This window comes from Lepidothrix coronata, unplaced genomic scaffold, assembly GCF_001604755.1.
Source record: "Lepidothrix coronata isolate B3197 unplaced genomic scaffold, Lepidothrix_coronata-1.0 Scaffold30, whole genome shotgun sequence".
NCBI classification, from domain to species: Eukaryota; Metazoa; Chordata; class Aves; order Passeriformes; family Pipridae; genus Lepidothrix; species Lepidothrix coronata.
In genome coordinates, this window is record NW_016690210.1 from 3,648,222 (window position 1) to 3,671,210 (window position 22,989).

General features: G+C 37.9%; 1 protein-coding gene across 18 annotated transcripts in view; it reads right to left on the minus strand.

Annotated features, from left to right (window-relative positions):
- KDM6A (lysine demethylase 6A) overlaps positions 1-22,989 on the minus strand; it is a 151,727-nt gene that overhangs the window by 101,028 nt on the left and 27,710 nt on the right. For all 18 annotated transcript variants that reach the window (XR_001874084.1, XR_001874090.1, XR_001874087.1 and 15 more), the window contains exons 3-4: positions 16,449-16,557; positions 4,061-4,110 (exon numbers count right to left, since the gene is read on the minus strand). Coding sequence is in view for 10 of the 18 variants with exons in the window: in XM_017810901.1 (XP_017666390.1) it covers positions 4,061-4,110; positions 16,449-16,557 (159 nt within the window). In the remaining 8 variants the exon portion in view is untranslated. The remainder of the gene's footprint in view (positions 1-4,060; positions 4,111-16,448; positions 16,558-22,989) is intronic.

Sequence of the window (22,989 nt, forward strand, 5' to 3'; positions counted from 1 at the left end):
ATTTATTCTGTGTTGCAACAGCTACAGTCACACAATTTCTAACTGACAATGTGAGAACACTCATCGACCTGCAAACGCCACAAATACTCTTTAATCAAGATTATCAAACCACAGAAGGCCTGCAGTAGCAGTGCCATGCCAAAGCAGATGAGATCTAATCAAAGCACCAGATAACCAGGCTCTTCTGTACAACCCTCCCAGGCATCTCCCTAGTGAGCACTGAAACTTCCTGCAGCCCCAAATCTGTGGAATAAGGTTTCTAGGTCTCTCCTGCCCTGGACAACCATGTCTATGTAACAGACTCAGATATTTTATACGCTTAAACACTCTCAATCCACTGAAATTTCTGTTAGGGCGACCCTACCCAAACCCAAGCATTATATAAAAAGGTTCAGTATGATTAAGCCCATTATAATACAACCACAAGATGATTAAATAACTTTCTACAGGTGCCAGATATCTGCCATCATGTTTGTATAAAATCAGGAACATCTTACTCCTTGCTGAGCTTCTAATGCTGCCTCCTCAGAATATGTCAAAACTGATAATCATGGCAGACACTTACACTTGATATCTTTATTTTCCCAGGAGCATCAAAACCTACAAACTGCAGTTCTGGCTGTCTCCCTCTCCTGAACTGCCCTTCACATCCGTTCATCCCCCACAGTCCTCCTCACCTCCCCCAACATGTTGACACAGGGGAGTTTTAAAAGGAAATCAGAATGAAGTACATTGCACAGAAGGGAGATTTATTTTAGCATAGGCACATAAGAAGGAACATTGAGAAAACTACTTGAATGCAAGAATGAAAAGTTATCTCAGCTTTTATCCAAGTTGAGATATTCACCTCGTCAGATTTCCAGTCAAATAATTTTTTAAAATGCAGATAGTTAAGGTACCACAGTGCCTGTGCAGAACAAAAATTGCAGAAACTCAGTCATTTTATGTCGATCTGTGGGTGCCCAAATTACTGCAAAAAGCAGTCTATTTAGGAATATACAGCACAATGCAACCCAACTCTTTCAAAACTCTCCATGCAGGTATTACTTCTTGGAAAGGAAATAATATCTCGTGAGCACAGAAGGAGTACTAATCTGGTAAATGGCAAAACACAGCACCATCCTGGACCCTTCACCTTCACTTCTCTCACTACAGTATATATTCAGAATATATTTTCTAAAATGTTTTTTTCCTTCTCTTTTTGTTCCAAAGGAGCAACACAATGCTTCCTGTATTACCAACAAAACAATCCAGGCACCAAATTCTGACAGAAAACAACCTGGTAAGAAATTCAGACCATCAGAAAGAACTACTGGGTGAGGAGGGGGGGGAAAAAGATGAATTGTAGACTGAACATCATAGAATGAACACTGCATGAAAGTAATGCTCAATTACCATCCCCATGGAACTTAAAAAACCCAAAGTAGCAAATGGTAAAAAATACTATAAAAGGAGGCCAAACTACACCCTAAGCAACCTGAAGTCTCTCACAATCCTAGAAGTTTTCTCTTTATAAAACAAAGAACTTACAGGACCACTTATTTCAACCACAGAAATTTGCACTACATGACAGTACATAATTTCAGATTCACTGCCCAAGTCTGTTAAGACTGTTCCTGTCTGATTCCAAACCTGCCTTATATAATAACCTTCATGTGATGCAGCACTCTCCAATTTCCCAGTTGTCTCACACAGCTCACAAATATCACCCTTCCTTCATACCCTTCTCTTCCTTTCTTTATCATCACAAATTCCAACAACTTAATATCAATGACATCTAACCCTGTAAGAACTGAAAAAAAAAAAAACAACTTTAAAAAAATCTACAGCAGTTAAAGATGGAAATGTGACTGTGGGGTGTGGTTTTTTTTTGCCATCTGTATCTCTTCATAGAAAAAATTTAATCACAAAGTAGAATAAAACAGCATAAAAAATGTGACCAAAAATATACCACAAACTTAACTACTCTTGACTACTTACAGACACAAGGCATTAAGGATGACAAGAAATAATAAATCCTCTCAGCTGGGGGGAGGAGGGAAAGATCTTTCTCTAGACCCAATCCAGGCAGCTTCCCACTGCCAACTCCAGAATAGCTTCATCATCCATTAAAAAGATGAAATATGATTCACCTGTGATTTTTACCAGTTTCAGTAAAAAAAGTTATTAGCTGAAAAATGGTTTTGGACTCTTTCAGGCTCTTTTTCATGAATATAAAAATTAATAGAATCTCCTAAGGTTATGAGGGAAAAAAACACTTTGGACTACACATTTATAAGAAATGAGATCACAAAGTATAGGATCCTTCACAGGGGAGGAACACTTGAAGAAAAAGTAATGTTTTTTTGGTGGGTTCTTTTGGTGGTTGTTTTGTTTTGGTTGGGTTGTTGTTGTTTTTTTTTTTCATTTGTAGAAGACAAAATGCTGTTTTGTCAGCTGCAAGAAATGCTCTCATGCTTGCAACTGGAATTGTTGGAAATAATCTCTGCATGGCAAAATTCTGGAGACAGACACAAGGAAGAGGTGTGTTAGACTATGAGCCCTTTGTATACAAAGAGAAATTCCTTTCAAGAAGTCAAGCACAGATCACACATTTTACTGCCATCCATGTTCTTCAAATTAAACTGCAGAACACTCACAAGTTTGCATTTATTTTAACTGTAGACAATATTCTGAGCCACACTGAAACACCCTATGCCTGTAGAAATTCATATAACAATTTACATTTCCCCTGAAATCCCTGAAAATGCAGCAGAAATAATTTACTAATCATCTACCACTTCTTCCAATAATGAGCCATTAGAATAAAACCCAGAAAAAAATAATTCAAGTCATAAACTACTCTGAAATGCTTAATGTCAAAGAGCACAAACAACAGAAGCTATTACAATAGATTTTTCATTAATTGATTGATTTCAACACTCATTTACAGCAATCTTTAAACTAACTCTCCAAGAGCATGTAAGAACAGATTAATGATTTTATTGGTGTAATTTTTAAACTGCAGGGGTTACTTCTGGAGAAATTACTTAAATTCCAAAATGGCTCAGTGCAAAAATGGCACTTGCACAACTTCTGCTGGAGCAGGGGCGTTACAGGACAACACCAACCATTTTCCCAGGACCCCGCAATTGGACCATCTGCCATAAGACACTTATTTCACTTCATTCTTCTCCCTTTAATTTACCCTGCCTTTCTCCCTTTCCAATACCCAAGTGGAAGAAGCTGCCACATCATTTTTTAGAATGTTTTGGCAGTCCCTATGAAAAGCAAAGAACGCAAAAACTGTTGTTTCTCTAACGCCAGATACAGCAGGTACTGATGTACCTCCATCAGCCCTCCCTATCTGAAATATGCACTTACCCACTTCTGAGGAAAACAGCTGTTTAAGACCACACAACTGTGTACTGTGTTAGGTGCTTTCCTGCACCTCTGTCTAGATCATGACCTTCAGATTATTTCATGTGACAATCTACCAATGCTGACTATTTTTGACAATAAGAACTTTTTCAATTTTATTCATTTGAAGTGCTGATACCTCTACATGAGCTTACAGAGAGGGCAGATATACTAACAGGATTTGTTTCTATCTTATGTAAGAACGTTATTTAAAATACTGAAAAGGTCTTAGATAAACAATTTGGTGCCTGTGAAAACAAAAATCAACCTGAGAACATTTTTCCTAGTACAGGTCAAACACCTGCACAGCAGCTTTCAAGTGGTTCTGATGCTCTCAATACTCACATATATCCAAATATCTGTGCTGCATAAAAAACCCTGAAGTAATGGATAATGATGGTTAAAAAAAAATTAAATCTAAAACTTGTCAACTTAATTGAGTGCTGTTTTCAACACATGGTGTGAAGATGTATTTCCACTGAGATTTCTTATAAATTGTACATATAGGTGAACATTTACATTAAGACCCAATTAGTATGTCAAAGAGTAATTGCAGGCAGATACTCCCAACTTACACTGAACAGCATCTACTTTAAAAATTCAAACATTTACAACAATACATTAAAACAGGGGAAAAAAAAAAAAGGCAGCATATACAGACCTTCCAGTAGTCAGATTGTAAACTGTAGTACCTCTGGTATGCAGATAATGCTGTAGGAAAGAAAAAAGAATGTTCATTTTGTTTTGTTTCATTTTCTTTGAAGAAAAAAGATAGAAAACCTTAAGAGTCAGAATACACAACACTAAAATGATAAATGGTTTAATAAAAGTTACACTGCCATGATAAGTACACTGTTGTGGGCAATGCATTCCTTAAGATTATAATTTTGTTTTATGAAACGTCAACCCAAAAGTATATTTATTATTAATCTTACAAATGTAAATCAAGCAATATTTTAAAGAAAACCTATAACAAAGAAATCATTTGAAATTTTGGGATTTTCATCCCGGACAAAGCTGTTGTAAGATTTAAAAATTTAATCATGTAGCTCATTTACCATGCTCCCTGATGCCCTGTAATTTCTAAAGAACTGGTGAGGAGGGACATACAAAGAGAAATCAATTTTACATGCCCTTTCATTCTGTAACTAGAGAAGCAGAAGCAAGTGGGGGCAAAAAAGCTTACATTTTATTCAGCAGCGAGGACCAAGACTAACCTGGAAATCAGCGCTAAGAACAGCTCTGCTCAGGAGAATATCAGCCCTACTTAGCAACCAATTTCTCAAATCACTATTCCTGCTCCCTCTTCCCCACTAAAAATTCTGGTTGATTCATCTTGCCCCTTTGGCTAACAGGCCACACCAGACCAGAACACAAACTGGCTTTTGTGTTTTCCCAGGAACATGGCACTAGGAACCACCCAAAAATGAAGACTTTTAAGTAAAGACTCCCTGTAGAAAACATCAAGGTATTGATTTTTCAAGTGTTTGCTCTTTAAGATTTAAGAATTGTTTCTACACAGTATGCATTTTCCAAACAATAAAAAAAGGGCAACTCCTGCTTTGAAAAACTATAAGCACTGTACAGATTAAAACAGTAGAGAACAACACGTATTTTATGTGCAGATATATTTCCTGAAAGCACCATGTCCCTAAATTTTAATACCTTTCAATACCTGTCCTAAATATTCATTTCTGTAACTTAAGTCCTTGAGTTTAATTGAAATAAGAACAACATACACATAACAATAAAGCACACAGAGTTTTCTCTTAAAAACAAACCTTTGCACTCACCTGTCTACAGAGTCTCACAACCTTTATTTGTAAACTCATACATGCTGAACAATGCCCAGAAACTTCCCCTCACCACTGAAACGCTTGTGAAGCCAATTTCTAATTTTGATCCTTTAAACTGTGACTCATTTACATGCCCAGAGTAGAAAAATAAACTCGGGCATCTGGGCATTATTAACATGCAGTATGTTTAAATGTTTACGTGCAACTCACACAAACAAAATCACTGAAAAATCAAAGTCTTCCACAATTTAAGAACACAATTCCTCCTCCACCCCCCCAAAAAAAATTTGGTACAAACTGAAGGATATGACTGCAGTCTAACAATGTAAGTTTAAGAACATTAAAAATAAGCATATTTCAGTCACATTCTGTAATTATGTTATAAAGGGCATTCACAATAACACAAAACATCCTCCTACCCCAAAACAGTCCTTCCAGATTCAACTTCTTCCAGGTATCATTAATAACTTTTCATCAAAAAGGAGTAATTAGGTTCTGAACATGGTAATGACTTTTCTTTCCCGAACAGGAACACACACACACACAATGAAACAGTTTTGTAATGCACACACTTTAAAAAAAAAGAAAAAAGGATTTTTTTTTTTTTACTCAAGCAGTACCTATCCCCATTTTAAAGGTTAAAGAATATTTCAAACACTGAGGTCAGCACCACCATGTTAGGCAAGATTAGGAAACAGAATTTCTCGTAAACTATTATTTTTTTAACAAAGTAACTACTGCAGTCAAATATACAATGTATATGGATAAAATAAAAACATGAAAAGAACATTAAATACAATGCTAAGGACTTACACTATGAAAATAAAAGGGAGAACTTTTTCACTGTAGCTGTTAAAATATACAGGGAGCACCCACATGAGCACATATAATTAAACAAGAGAGATGGAACATGTTTCCCTATAGCAGTTAAGGTACTGCTAGTAAGTTTATAAAATGTCAACAGTGTAAAAAAAATAAATAAACAGGAGACCTTAAAAAGAATAGGAAAAAAAGAAGAAAGCAAGAGAGAAACTGCTTGGAAACAAACTTGCCCAGGCAAATTTTAGCACCTTCATTTAATACAGGGAAAAGTTATTACAGAAAGGAGACTTTGCTCCATGATATTCTACAGTTTTCAGTAAGAGTGCTGATGTTTGCCAATGATTTTCTCTTCCATTCTTCAATAAAGTTGAGTAACTTCCCATAGGAACAGCTGAAGTGACCATTTCGACGTGCCAAGCTCATGTTACAAATAAAACCAAGCACATGGAAAGCGTGGAGTGCTGAAGGAGAATTCATGTTTACATGCTAAGAAGATAAAGCCTCTATTCAAAGGAAGGTCACTTTACTCTTCCAGAGGAATTCAGAGGACACCACAGTCACTGCCAGTGTCTGAAGTGCCCAGTCCTACTTCTGGGTTCAGCAAGCCCCAGGGATCCAGGCTTTGCCTCCAGGCCAACAGTACTGTGCTCCTGCTGAACTTCTTACAGATGAAATGCTAAAATTCTCAAGAGTTGTGCTGAAAATGCATAAGGATGAATCATGGAGGCTTCCCTAACACCAGAGGTAAACGTCCCTTTCCTCCTTATGGAAGTCAGATAACTAGAAACTGCTGTTGATGCACAATTTCAGTATTTAACAAGTGCTCGACTTCCAGTAAGTTACCCGTGAAACATTACTTCAGCCCCCTTTACATTTGGATTAAATACCTGCTCCAAGAGCACTCAAGCTCTGCTGAAAAGGACTAAAGGAACAGAAAAAGAGAATTCAAGAAAATGGTTTTGAGGGTTTTTTTGCCAGAACCCACCTGAAACATCCCTAATCAAGCATATCCCCCTAAGAAGAATCTTGCATATAAGATGTCAGAAATCAAATTATGAAAGCAAGATTTTTGAAGAACTAAACCAACCTAGTTTAAAAGCAGACTATGAACCATAAATATGAACACTACCCTACCTACTCAGAACTTCCTAATCCCTGAGGGAGCCACCAGGAAGAAGACATTTATCCTTAATTCAACGGTGCACAAATTAGTAGCTTTTCTAAAAAATGTATCCTGGAACTACAAGCAACTTCTCCCTTAAATTAACTTTGTATCTATAGGAAATGAGTGCAAATCCCTCAACATGCAAACCTTATCCTGGAATAAGAAGAAAAAAAGAGCAACTGGATCTGCTCAAGATCAAGCAACAGGAATTTTACACAAGTCCCTGTGTGAAACACAGGGTGTGCTCGGGTTTATGGAAAAGTGAAAAAAACAGTCACTTGTGTCATGCATCACATTAGCAATATTAAAAAAAACACAAACAAAAACAAACAAACAAACAAAAAAACCCCTCAGCACTAAATGCTGCAATGTCATTTGCACCTTTACTTTCCATCCGAGACTGGTCATTCCAAGGTGATACAAGTTTTGTCACAAAACGATTCTATCAACTACTGCCCCTCTTTCAAAACAGGGTCAACTCTCATTTTTACAGATACAAGTAAATTACCCCATTTCAGTTAAAACGTCCTTTCGAAACATTATTAAATGAGTGCTTTGAAATCGCTTTTGGGCACAGCAGGATTCTGCAGACAATCTTCAGATTAGGAACTTATTATTGAGCTTTTCCAATCCAGAAGTTTGCCACTGAAACTCTTACACATACGGAACTGTTGAAGGACATAAGAGTTTCTTTTTTCCACATGCGAAACACTCCTGAGCATCCAGAAAATGCAGGCCTGGACTCAGAAAGAACAGGACTGAGTGTCAGCTCAGCAGGACAATCACATTTGCAAAATTATCTAGTCAACCACAGAAAACTCTCTTAAAAACACAAAGCTGACAGACCACATTCAGACATTTAAAACAATACTGGACGAGTGACCCAAGAATTCCTAAAAGTGCTCAGTTACCTATTTCCCTCTTTCTCTCTAGTATTTCATTACTTATTGTATCAGTTTATACATCTCTCTCCAAATCCTTGCAATTTACATTCTTTTCCTGACATCCTTATGATCACATTTTTGAAAACCATTAAACCTGCTGAGTGGCAGACACAGCATTTGGACCCTTCCCTAAAGAGGGCGGGGAAGGGGTACACCCCTAAGGCATATGTAGCTTTTCAAATCAATCACCATCAGCTATACTGCCTGATGAAAAGAAAAGAATGCTTACCTAAAATAGCTCTGAACAACAAACACTGCCTTCCTGAAAGAATTACAGCTACTGATCAGTAAGAATCCTCCTCAGCTCAGGTTTGCTTCAGAACCTGTCTTTAATCCTCAGGCACCTAATGCAGAGCTGACCCGCAGTAAGTTCACACAGAGTCTATCGGTTTCCTCTTCTTCCAGGTTTTTACAGACACCCAGAACTACCCACTTTGCAGTGTGTGGGGTTACTTTAACTCTGACAGCCTTTATTATGTGCCCTGTAAGAGTTTGGCTTCCTCTCCTACCAAGAGATCAAGGGATATGTCAGAATCAAAACATGGGTAACACTTCTTTCTCATCTACCCCTGTTTAAGATTCCCTGTGATTCTATCACATAGAGAATACAAAACAGATTTGACATAATTATCATGTAGGTGGTTTCAGGATCTTATTTATTTTTAATCTACTTAATTTCCTAAGAAATTGGCAAAACTTTATAAAATGCCTAGTTGTTTCAGTAATAAAACAATCTCTCTTCATGCCAAGAGTCTAAATACATAACCTAAACAAACAGGAAAGGTGAAAATGGGGAGCAAAATGTCTAGACTGAATGACACCCACCCACCTGTCATCTTTAGCACTTTTCATCACAAATCATGCAGTCACCGAAGGATGGCTTTTATGATCTGCTCCAACAAACCTACTTTTTGATACCTTAAAATTTAAGAGGCCTTCGAAAGTGAGATTGAGTATTTTTTTAGTGCTTGAGTAAGGAAAAAGTGAACTAGATACTAACACCATCTAGTGGCACCTTGCAAGGCTAAATGTGACTAACACACTTTTGGCTAACTGAACTTGAAAAACAGCAAGCATTAACTGGATGACATACCCCTAAAAGGAAAACTTTAAAACAACCCAAAGCTCCATATTGTTCTGCGTAAATCAATATGTGTTTTCTCAAATAGAATTATTTTTATTTTAATTTTTATGCAAGCACTAGTTGATGTGAAAATGAATAGTAAGATAGAAAATTAACTGAAGAACTGCACGATGGAAGCATGAAAAGGGCTCATCTTTTGCTTTAAATCTGACTACTTCCAGGAAAAAATAAATCTTCATTAAACACTCAGGAGACATATGCAGAATGTAGAAACAGCTTATTACATAGTGCAACGTTTACCCACAACAGTGTTTTAACCTAGCAAGATGAACACTGCTGAGACATAAAATTCAAGAAGTCAAAAGGTGAGGAAATTCCAAGGCTGAGTCAATGGAATTGACTTCACAGGGTACAAAACTGGCTGGACAGCCGGGCCCAGAGAGTGGTGGGGAATGGAGTTCCATCCAGCTGGCAGCCCATCACCAGTGGGGTTCCCCAGGACTCAGTCTGGGGCTCAGTCCTGTTTAATATCATCATCAACCACCTGGACAAGGGTTGGAGGGCTGAGGCCAATGGTGTGAGGTTCAACAAGGCCAAGTGCCAGGTCCTGCCCTTGGGTCACGACAACCCCCTGCAGCACTACAAGGCAGAGGGGATGGAAAGCTGCCCGGTGGAAAAGGACCTGGGGGTGCTGGCTGACAGCAGCTGAACAAGAGCCAGCGTGTGTCCACGTGGCCAAGAAGGCCACTGATACCTGGGCTTGTATCAGTGTGTCCAGCAGGGCCAGAGCAGTGACCCTCCCCCTGTACTCGGCACTGGTGAGGCCACACCTCAAATCCTATGTTTGGTTTTGGGTCCCTCATGACAAGAAGGACATTGAGGTGCTGGAGCGAGTCCAGAGAAGGGCAACAGAACTGGGGAAGGGTCTGGAACACCAGTCCTATGAGGAATGGCTGAGGAAGCTGGGGGTGTTCAGTCTAGAGAAAAAGAGGCTCAGGAGAGACCTTAATCATACCCTACAACTCCCTGAAAGGTGGTTGTAGCCAGGTGGGGGGTGGATTGGTCTCTTCTTCCAAGTAACCAGTGACAGGACAAGAAGAAATGGCCTCAAGTTGCGCCAGGTGAGGTTTTGATTGGATATATGGAAAAATTTTGTCACCCAAGGGGGTTGTGAAGCACTGGAACGGGCTGTCCAGGGAAGTGGTGGAGTCCCCATCCCTGGAGGTATTTAAAAGATGTGTAGATGTAGGGACAAGGTTTAGCGGTGGACTTTGCAGTGTTGGGTGAACAATTGGACTGGGTGATCTTAAAGGCCTTTTCCAACCTACTTGATTCTGCAATTCTATAATAACCAAAAAAATGTTGTGGAAGTGAGTGAAGCAAAATGCAGCTCAGGTCTTTTGTTCTAAGGCCTCAGGCAAGAGGTTGCTCCCCGTTTCCTCCAGAGATTTGTGCTGAAAGTACCGAAGAGACCATCAAAGAAGCCTAAAACATGTCTTCCTTTTAACACAGAATGAAGGCAGACACACAAAGGCAACACAAGCATACATTTATGAAAGAAAAATCAGCAAACAGTCCTCTAAGAAATATTATTAACAACTGCACATCCTCATCTGGAAATACAACGCAGCCAAGTGGTGTGAAGCTCACTGTCCCAAGAAGTATCAAATGTGTACATACACAAGAGTTTGGCAAGAAGTTTACAGATCCTTTAGGTCATGAACTCTATGAAGGGTCTTAAAATATTGAGAATATTAGTGAAGAAGAAACCCAATGGATTCTCATCAAGCTCAAAAATCCTTCAAAGAGCAAATTCCACAAGAGGAATTTTAACAATTAAGTGCTTATTTAGAACACTGCCCCAAATAAAAATTTTCAGACAACCAGTCAACGACCATGGCACAAGTGTATTTTATAATAAAATTGTCTACTGCTAAACTTTGCTCCACACACATACAATTTATAAAGAACATTTTAATGATCTAGGCTTAAGATAACATTCTTCTTTCTATAGCAATCTGATGTAATGGTTTGAACCACCTGAAAATAAACCACCTAAAATTTAACTCCATCCTGAAGATGAAATAAACAGCTCTAAATAGAAGCAACTCAAATTCTACCAATTATTACCAATTACAAACAACAAAATAAAAATCATTAAACCTAAAAATCACACTTACTTGAAAACAGTCATGTCCTGTTCAACTCATTCAGGTGGCTTTGCTGCTTAAAATCCATTTGAGTTCTTCAGGACTCATCAGTAAGACAGAACAGCCTGGCAGCAGCCAATACATAAACCATTTTTATGCTGGGAAGTTCTCCCTTATGTTTCATAAAATGACTCCTACTATCCTGTACCTCAGAGCACAGTACATGGAAATGCTCCCTAATGACAATACTTTCCTTCAAATTCCTAGAAGACTAAGACACTAACCATCACAGAGAAATTCTCTACAGAACTGCAACTGCCTTGCAAGCACACAATTTTACAAATGAACAATCAAAAAATGTTTAAATTTTGTGTTTAGGCTGCGTCTTAATAAATGAGCTGCTCAATAAACATTCTGGGGTTTTTCTGGCTTTTTTTTTTTTTAAATTTTAGCTTAACAATTACTAAAAAAAATTCATTCCTCTGCACTAAGAAACACTATCTTCTATAAAATATTTTTATATTAGTGCTTTTGACAATGCAGTCACTACCTATAATCAAAATAAGTATTGCTAAAACTGTTCAGACATATCACATTTAGAAACGTGAACACCACTTGAGTACAGCAATAAGAATTATTTGAGTGCAGTATTTATTGTGCTTTAGTAACTGTGGCATGAGTAATTGCATGTTTGTCCCAAATCATTCATTAATTGCATTTTCTACTTCCAGGAATTTTGCTTAGAGAACAGCAATTCAAGGAGGCAAATTATGAAAGCACATCACCACTTGTGCAACTGTCCTCCAAGTCACGGGCTGGAACACGGTCAACACATGTGACCCTTCTACAAAAGGGATGAAAGGTTCCCTAAGGAAAACCCAGATGATGTGAGAGTCCATGAGCTCATTAAACAGCAGTCAGCTAGATCCCAAACCTTAAGCATCACTATCTACACACTCTGTACTTCTTATGGAAAGCAGAGTCATGAAATAAAAAATAATCTCCAACTAGTGATGTAGCATCAGTTTCCTCCAAGAGTAGAGCAAATAATTTTGGTAAAAACCCAGCCCTCCCAAGGAATGCAGTAGCAAACTAAGTTCACAGCTTTATACCAGGGAGTCCTATCCCGATTCCCAATGCTCCCAGCATCCAAAAGCCTCCATGACAACCCATCTGCCTCCTCCAGCAAAACCCAAGGCTGAGGTTTCACATTCTGGGGCAACTGCATCACATTTTTGTGCTGGGTTATTTTTCAGTTGGATCAGTTCCCCACACAGCTGCAGGCTCAGCTGTGCCAGCACAGACACGGGGGTGCCACTAAAGGCACGCCCAGGAACAACGGCTTTGGGAGCCTCGAAACAACCCAACAGCTGGGGAAGAGCTGCCTCGTTAAAAAAGAAAGGAGGAAGACATCAGATTAGAGCTAAGACAATGCTACTGAGGAAACAAAATACTTTTCCTCGCTGAGAGGAGAGAACATTCCCATTTTGGGAAACCCTGAAGCCAGATTCTGACCAGTCACAATCAAGGCAAGGAAAGCTGAGCACAGAACCCATCTTGAGCATATGGGCTAAGCTGGATCCACCTGCCTTGGTCAGAAGTATCTGAACTCAAGTCACTGGCTCACAGGATTCAGAATATGCAGAAAGGATCTTCTCCTAACAGCAGCAGAGTGCCACTACAACAAGACAACTCCATTTCATGACTTTGGAGAAAACCCTTTAGGTATCAACAGCCCTTCAAACTTATTACATTTTGGAAAAACTACAGGCTGCAGACCAGCTTCAGACATTTTAAAGGCTAGGAATTACATTAGGATATTCCAATCTAAGCTAAGATATAATGAGAAGGAATCTCATCCAGTAATTTCTGATGTGAATTCAACTTCTGCTGGAGACAAGTACTTCTTTTTAGGGAAAAAAACAAAAGAAAAAGCATATTAAATCTGGACTTCAGTGGCCACATGACAGAAAACATAATGCACTTCAAGGGAAATTACTACATCATTTAACAGGTTTCATTAAAAATATAAATATATATGCTAAATATACCGAAGAGTTCAGCAGACATCAACTTCCTGCACTTTCAAAGGTAGCCTGTCCCTCACTGATATCCTCTGTGTATACACAGCAAGGGCTGGGCCTGGTTAGCTCCAATAATGTTGGTTTTATTCTGCAACCTGTCATGAATCTTTCTCAAGGTCACTCTTTTGCAGGCTATGAATCCTAGTTCTTATAAAGAAACAACCTACAAGGTTTTTTACCACACTCAAAAGAAGGTATTAGCTACATAAAAACACTAATACATAACAAATGAAACCCAGATCTCCATCAACCCAGCACTGCTTCACCTTGACCACTGATACCAGTTCTGCACTCAACTAACCATTTTGTTCTGCTTCACACAAATTTTATTGCATTTTTAAACAAAAACTTTTGCCTTTATTAAAAAACTTTTGCCTTTATAAACTTTTGCCTTTATTAAAGACACACTTTCTACATTATATACAAAGGTGTACATATTTCTTGAAGGTATTTAATTAAATAATAGGCTTCCAAGAAGAAATAAAAGTTGTGCAGCATTACTCATGCTGCTATCCTTGTGATATTTTATTAATTACATCCAATGTATTAAACACATCAACCTCTCCATAACTTTCTTCAAGACTGACTTCAGTTTTACAATTCTGAAGATCATGCTTCTTCAGTAGTTTATACTTCTGGAACTTTGGGACTTAAAAACTGGATAAAATATACATTAGTGAGATCAAAACATTCTGAACTCTCTTTTCTGTTGCAAATCATTTAAAATTTAACTATAATTGCAACTAGAATGTATGATAATTAAGTAACAGAATCCATAGCATGGAATAAAATTTATTTTTATTTTAAATTTATAATGCAACACAAGCATTCTACTTCTTTCGAATAACAGTAGTAAATTAATTACAGAGCACCTATGACTTTTTGCATTGAGGATAATACTTTTACAGTCTTTGGTACTGGAGTTCAAAAACTGTTGTGAACAGGCACATGTGTCCCTCACTTAATTAAAAAGCCCTTTAACTTCTCTTTTCACATCGATTTAAATTTCTCCAGTATTATTTTCACTACTATCCCATTTTTTAAAAAAATAAAGATACACCTTTCTTTTTTTTAATACTCCACAACTAAAAAAATTTTTTCTCTTCCTGAGACTTCTTTCATGATTGAGATGTGACTTTAAATAGGCATCTAAGAAAGTTTAAAGTATTTTAATTCAGATTTTTAATGCCTAGATGTTTCTTCCCACATAGTTCTGCTCATGTTCATTTACAGTTCTGGAGAACTGGTATTTTCAATCATCATTTGGATTTTTTAATGCTTGTTCTTAAAAACCCTATGCAGAGTACAAAGCAGACTCCCCATCAGTAAACCCTGCCTCTGATCCATAGCAACACCTGGTCCTGTCACTCTTAACTGTTATCAACTCAAAAGCAGAGTTAATACAGTTCAGCCCATAATCCTGTGCTGGTTTTGCTAAGTAAAATATATCTAGTAAGTCATACTGCACTCACATCACACCTAATTGTATTAGGCTAATCAGGAACAGCACTGTAAGCTGTTTGCACAGGGGGTGGCAGAGTTTTCTTAAAATAAAACAAAACAAAATAAATACAAAAACATAGGATCAGCCTATTACTTAGTAGATTCCATAGCAAACATGTTGCCATGTTCCCTTCACATTTTCCCATGGCTCTGGACTTGGTATAACTAGAGGTTATATTACACTAGTTGGCTGGGATGAGGTACAAGACAGATGCCTCCATCACCCAAACCCTTCTGAATTTTCAGACTGAATTTAGATAACTGCAAATTCCTCCTGAGTTATCTCAAATCTAATCACTTGCCACTTCAAAAATGAAGGTCCCAGGAACCCAAACTCACGCTGGTTTATGTCAGACACAGTGAACCAGTGGACTCAGACACTGCTGTGAAACAACCCACAGCCAGCCTGAGTCACTGAGCAGTGTTTTTGAACTACTGTCACTTGTAATTCATTTCCCTGTTTCTACTTCCCAAGGTAATTGTAGACTAGTTTTTTGTTTGGAAAAGGGTATGGGGTGGGAGTATGCATTTACAGGGCGTGAGTGTTGTTTGCTTTCCCCGATACAAAGTCAACCAGAATTGTATTCATATCAAAATCAAAAAGCAAAAACAATGAAAAAGGACTCCCCATTAAAAAAAAAAAAAAAAAGTATTCCACCCTGTTCTAACTAGCTCTCCCCCACACCTCTGAAAGGCAGGCAGGCATCAGACACTGGGACTGACAGCCAGTGTGCAGTGAAGTGGAAACAGGACAAGCTGAAGGTCTGACCCTGTACCTCTGTCAGCAACACAACAGAGTGTCTCTGGGAATCCACCCCACTACCAAAAACCACTGTGCTGACCCACAAGCAACACAGCACAAGTATACATAAGGTTCTGTGACCACTGGCTGCAATCGTGGCCAAAACCATTTCACTAATTTCAAAGACTGATGGAGCAGACCTAAAAAACCCCCCACCCACCCCCAAGCCCTTACAACCCATTCTTCTACTCAATACTTAAAACAGAACTTCGAACAACCTCTGTGTGCAGATTTTTGCTGCCAAATTAACACTCTCAGCCCAGCCTTACCTGTTGAGGTTGTGGATATACATCAAGCACTAAGATAGGCTCTCATTCTAAGCCCCTCTGTCCCCCACCATCCCAATAATCCTTCAGAGGCCTCGGGGGTTCAACTGCTTGTGCAGTCATGGAATAAAGAACCAGAAAAACAAAGCAGGCACTGTGCTACAACTGCACAAACTGAAGAAGTTTCATATTCATACCTGAACCAGTAGTGCTTTGGTTTGATTATTTTTTTCCATTAAGGAAAAAAAAAAAGAAGAGAAGTAAGAATACAACTGTTTTTTATAAAGACAACACCAGTCTTAATTCTTTCACAGGCTTTGAAACATAGTGCAAACCAAGAAAACAGTGAGTTATCCCAATGTTCTTCATTCTGCTGTGTCACACCAAAGAACAATCCCCAAAGACATTTATCAGAAGAAATAAAAAGCCTTACCTTTTGGATAATCTTCCAATAAGAGGTTGAAGTGACCTAACTGACAAAAGAAATCAGACTCGACCTTTCCTTCAGCTTTCAAAATTAGCGATTCATAGCAGCGAACAGCCTGGGAAAAAGAAATACAAGGTTCTCAAAATTCTGTATTTAACTAAGGCAAATAATACATTTTCTGAGAAATAATAAAGTCTCTTATTAGCCTGCAAGACAAGAAGTCTACAAACACTCTCAGTAACACAGCATCACTTTTCAAAGAAGAAATGCAATATTTAAGACGGAACAGATTCAGAAGCTCACTGATTGTAATGCAAATCAAAACAAATCTGGTTTATTTGTGGACATTCAATTTCCCCAACACAAAACAAACCTCTAACTTACATAATGGCTTTTTTCATAAAAAAAAAAAAAAAAACAAACAATGAAATGCAAAATGATTGATTTTATTGATTTATTATTTCCAGTCTGCAAGAAAGAAACATCTCTGATTTTGTTCTTGTTCTGTGTTGGTTTTTTTCCCCTAAGAAAATTCATTTTTCCTTCTACCAGTTATTTCATTCATTTTTGCTTAACTGCAGAACACACTATCTCAACATGCTTGCTTAGACAATTTATGCACCTTCCCATTTATTTCCCAAGATCTCATTCTTTTCAATTACCTCTATCATGTCATAAAATACAGCTTATTACCTTCTACTTACTACACAGCTACTGCAGACTAAGTAAAGGTAAAGTTAGAAACGTAAATCCAATCAGAAATTAATTTTACTTTGAGAAAAGTTGCCCCAGAAGCTTTTAAGTGGCACACACAAAGGTTGTTCTGTGCTACAACATACATTTTTAACAAATTGAATTGACACCTTCTATTCACTAGAATGGCCATGACCTTTAACCTATTGCATCCTTACTTCATGATACTATTTATACTTTGGGAATGAATGAGTAAATAAATAAATAAAATCAGTTTCCCAACTTTCTGAAATTCCAGTTTCTTGAGTTTGACCTTTAACCTATTGCATCCTTACTTCATGATACTATTTATACTTTGGGAATGAATGAGTAAATAAATAAATAAAATCAGTTTCCCAACTTTCTGAAATTCCAGTTTCTTGAGTTTGAACGTACTGGCCATTAAACTGAAGCAGTTGGATAAACCTAAATGGAAGGAAGGTCCTTTGTCCCAGCAGACGACTTCACACTTTTCAAAAGCTTGACACACTTCCAATGAATTCTAACTCTAGCTCATTAATCCATGACTTTCACCACCTCATGGTCTGATTAAGTTTCAAATTTGGTTGCAGTTATGAACGGCTTGATTTTAATAGATCACAATAATCACAGGCCCTAATACTTAATCTGAAATGGGGGGTGGGGGAGAAAAAAAATTCAAGTTGAATACTCAGTTAGCAGAGAAAAAAAATTCAAGTTGAATACTCAATTAGCAGTCTTGTCCATATTTAAAATTTACTTTGTGTAAACTTGTAGTAATTATAGAGCTGAGAAATGCCAAAAATTAAACGAGGAAATGTTAAGAAATAGTTTAAACACACCTGTGGAGAATCCAAATCACTGATCTAATTTGTTATGAGTGGATCTCAATTTATATCCCAAGACTGGGATATATCACACACTTCCATTTACTTCCAAGTCCAGGAAAGCCTTATCTTATGGCTGTTTTCAGAGGCTAAGTTCTGATGAATAAAAACAAAGCGATGCTGCAACAGAACTGCAGCTGTATGTGTGGTATTACAATGATTTAATAAAGCCATTTAAATTACATATTTCAAACTCTGCAGCTCTTTGGCCATATTCCAAAGAGTTCAAATTGAGATGTGTATTTGCCTCTACATCAAAGAACTGCTACAGCACTTTTCCTTCATGCTGCAAGTTTTGCCTTAGCAAACTGCACTGGAAGGACTATAATTCTGTCCACTGTTGATCAAAGCTACTATTCCTTTAATTTCATTTTCATTACTATCAATACCTCTTGGAGTCAGTCAACTCTCAGCCTAAAGCACACGATCCTTGAAATCAGAAGCAAAGTATACAAATCTAAAGTAAGTTTCTTAAATCTGTGTATGTACTGACTCGCAACATGAGACTCACCAGCTGAACCCGCTCCCACCTGCAAATATTTTAATGCAGAATCTTGGTTTGGGGGCTGTGCTTCCTCTCTCCACTTTTTGGTCTCATCTCTCCATTTGTACAAATCGTAGCAAAATTCTTGGTAGTGCCCCTAATGTTACTGTCAGATTGATTTGCAGACAGGTTTTCTGTTTTCTGATCATTTGCAATACCTGCTGCAGCTGCTGAAGAGAATATTCACACTACAATAGTTTCTTAAATTAATATTTTGTCTTCTCCAATTCAGTCACTGTTCAGAGCATATAGAAACTGCCACCACAGCAGGTAGCTTAGAAAAACTGTGGAGAGGAAGTTGAGGTAGTTTATTTCCTGAATTAGATGGCTACAGTTATTTGAAGAGAACCTGACTTCATGAACAAATATAACAGGATTTTTCTGTACAGATGTTCAAGGAAATTATAAATCACACAAACTTAAACATCTCAGCATCTGGGGACCTTCAGTGTTTCCCCAGCTCCTTTTTAAGCAAACCCTCATTAAAAGATGTATCACAAGTATCTGAAGCACTGTGTATAGTACGGGTACAAAAACCTGTGCCCAAGCCTTTCACACATCTCAGATCAATTCTCAACGAGGCAGACTTTCCTTTGCCTTAGAATACACACTGAACATACTGCTAAGCCATCTCACTAACACTGGAACAAAGCAAGGCCTAAGACTCCAGAACTTCCCCTTTAAGCCACAGTTAACTGTAAGTTTTCTGTTCCTGTAAGACCAATTCAGTTACACCATTAAAAGCACACCCTCCCAGCCGACCTCTAACCTGTTTGCAACATCATCAGGAAAACACTTGTTTTTATGCAAACTTAACTTGTGAAGGTTGTTTGTTTCAAATGAATTTTTTAAATTCTTCGAGCACACTGTAACGAAACAGAAACTAAAACCAAGGTTTATTTCCTTGGCGGGAACACCAAGTCAGCCTCCCTGTCTCAGGTTAGTCCCTACGAGGCTCTTGGTTCTTCCCAGTAGATTCACTCAGACAAACTGATTTATCCAACTTTGGTTTTGGTCAAGAAACTTTCTTCCCCATCAGACCAGTCTACAAGCATCTTAAGAAAGTAATAAGTACTTTTCTGCACAGCTAGGAACTTGTCTCTTTGTTGAATGAACAGATGTAAAGAGGGAGGATACAACATGCATTTGTATATGATTTCTTTGAAGGAATAATCAAAAGATCAAGTTTCAGTGGATCTTTAACTGCCAAGGCCATCTATTACACCACTTGTGCAACCCATTTAAATTATCCAGAGACACCAAGAATTCAGAGGAAGTTAAAAACCCCTGAGGTTTTTATGTATTGTTATTTCTCCACACTGTATGATCGCTAAGTGCATTCAGTGGAGTCAGCCTTGAGAACTGCTAATATTGACAAATTACCAAGAAAGGGAAAGACCCTGGAATGAAAAGGGAGATTGCTACACAACATCATACGCTTCCTTCCCTTTGTTCAAGGCTGCATGAAGATAAAAGGGAAACCTGAAGAATTTAGGAGCTTGGCAAAATAAGCACCTGCAGCTACTTTGCAGTGTGGCAACCAGAGAAGAACCAGGAAACCAACACAGGAATGGCTGCAGGAAACAAACTGGTTTATATGACACCAAAAAAAAGTAACAATCTTCATGTTGCTTGCCAGCTTCAACTGAAGTAATACACTTTTTTTATTTGCCATACTAATTCCCCTCTTGTGTCATCAGAGTTCGTGACTGGGGGCATCCTGATTTCACAAATTCAGCCACCAATTCTCAGGACACCTTTAAATACAACATAGTGAAGAAAAAGGCTTACTGTATTTGCCAACTTGGAAAAAGCCAGCAGAACACTCACATGTGTTCACAAAAGGAAAAGTAATTCTAGTATCACCTTTAAAATGCGCTACCAAACCTCTGTGTGTTCACTACTTATCATTCCAAAGGGAAAGGAATTATGTATTTTTTCTATCTGTTGTAAGATCATTGACCCCCCTCCCCACACTCACAAAAAAAGCCCCAAACCAAACCAACCCCATAAAGCAAACGCCAGTTTTGGCTCTTATGAACATCACGTCATTTCATGAATAAAAGACCCTAGATTTGGGAATATACCATAACAAGTAAGTAAATAAATAAATAAACCCAACCCAAAACAACCTAACAGATAAAACCAGAATTCTAAATATTGTATACAGGAGTCACTGAAACACATTACGGCTCTGCTTTATAAGGAAAAAGGAAGGACAATATTATTTCTACTTCAACTAATATGAAGGAAAAAAACTTTACCATTATCACTGGTTGTAATTATTTCTATTTTGCGGCACAAATTCAAACTACTGCTAAAAAAGTGTACTAGAAAGAAGGGGGAAAAAATCAATACAGCTTGTTTGAATTGTTTCTAAAGAAGACAGTGGAATGATATTCTTTCTTAATCATGACAAGCATGACTGACTATGAAAGCAAGCAGGGCTAAGTGGCCAAACATGACAAAATGTTAATTCTTTAATATATTAATCATACAAAAATTGGGGAGTGCACTAAGTCAGCAGATTTTTACTTAAAACATAGAAAAAACACTGGCAACTATGGAGAACCAAAAAGCTAGCAATTTAAACTGTTAGCATGGCAACAGCTGGGCAGTAATATACAGTGAAAGATGTTATTTGAATTTTACTGGGTAATAAATGAACAGCTCAAGAAAAAGACAGCGTTTAATGCAGACAATATAGCATAAAATGACAAATTCAAAGCTTCAAGATGTTCAAGATGTTCCTAGAACCTTCAAGTTCACAAGAGAAAACACTACTGTATAGATGAACTGGGGGAGGCTGACAAAAAAACAGTTGCTGCTCCATTTTCCTGGATTCTCCAGTGATCCAAATGGGCTTTGAGAGCAAGTAATGAAAACTGGAAGCACGAAGAAGATTCCATGTGAAAAAATTTGAAGAGAGAGATGTCAGTGGACTCTTCACAAATGAAATACATACTACACTAATGGTTAGAAATGGAACATTAATTAGGTCTTAAAGGATATTTTATCCTCCTGGAAAATGAAATAACTACGTGGTCACTGAGGTGATGGTCACACAATCCACTACCAATCAGTCAGAGGGTACCTACAGACCAGAAAGGCAGAAGTGTCTGTGTGTGCTGAGCTCGTTTCCCTACCTCAGTGGCAACAGAGGATGTTCCAAAATGCTTCTCTTCCCACCCCTTTCTCCAAGCCACGTGATTTTGTGACAATGACAGCTACTGGCCCAAGAACCTCCTCGTGCAGTTCCAGCTCATGCTCTGCAGCAACACAAGTGTGCACAAGGCAAAGATCACTTCAGCCAAGCAAGAAGACGAAAACCCTGAATTCCTCAGAAACTGAACTATTTTTTCCACCATAAACATCACCTCCTGAGCTGTAGATGACTTAAAAGAGCACCTCATTTACCTCTGCAGAGAAAAGCATACCATTCTTATTTGACTGAAGATAACCTAAATTAATGCAGCAGCTCCTCCACTGAAATCTCTCATATTATATACTGGAACAATATTCTTAACTTCCCCTACTTTCTCACTCAATATCAATTCCCACTCCAGCTTTTGAAGCTGCTTTATATGTTCTTTGTGATGCTCATACTGTGTTATAAAATTTCTCCCTCAGTTTAGCACGTTGACTCTCTTGTATTTCATGTATGGACTATACTATACAAAAGCCTCAATAAGACTGGTAAAAGTACAGTGTGCTGAACACAAAAGTGTTCACACCCCAAAAGACTCAGCCTCAAGGAGGAAAAACATGTAACTCTGTTCAGTAACTCTGTTCTTGCAAAATTTCTGTGGTATATTGGAACATTATGAATTTATTCTAATCAGCTAATAACATTTAAGGGCAAAGTCCTCATCATTTCAGGGACAATCAGTAGAGAACAACACAAACTGATCCTCCTCAAACATTTATCAAGAAATGTATCAGCAATTTTGGGTAATTTATTTTCTTATCATTACTGCTTCATCAAACTGGACTCAAGAGTAAACAGTGCAAGTAACAAAGAACAGTTGCACACACTGGCTACATGCACACTTCGATGGCAACAATTATGATTAAGTTTCTTTAAAAGTCACTACTGTGGTCTAGGACTTTTCCACTTTCAGATTCTGCTGAAGATATGAAATATTTCTTTCAAATGATGCCTATGGTAGATGAGAGATGACACAGCAAACAGCAGAAGCAAGGTCAAGGTTGCCAAGTTTACAAGTGAAAATTAACATTAAGTTAATTATCACTGAAAACCAAGGGATATTGCTTCACAAAAAGCACAGAACTGTAGAACAGAATACAAAATAGAATACATGCAAATCAATGATTAAATGGAGAAAAGTGACATTTTAGCAGAGAGTAAAAAGCCCAACTTGCCTCCACTGAATACAGAACACTT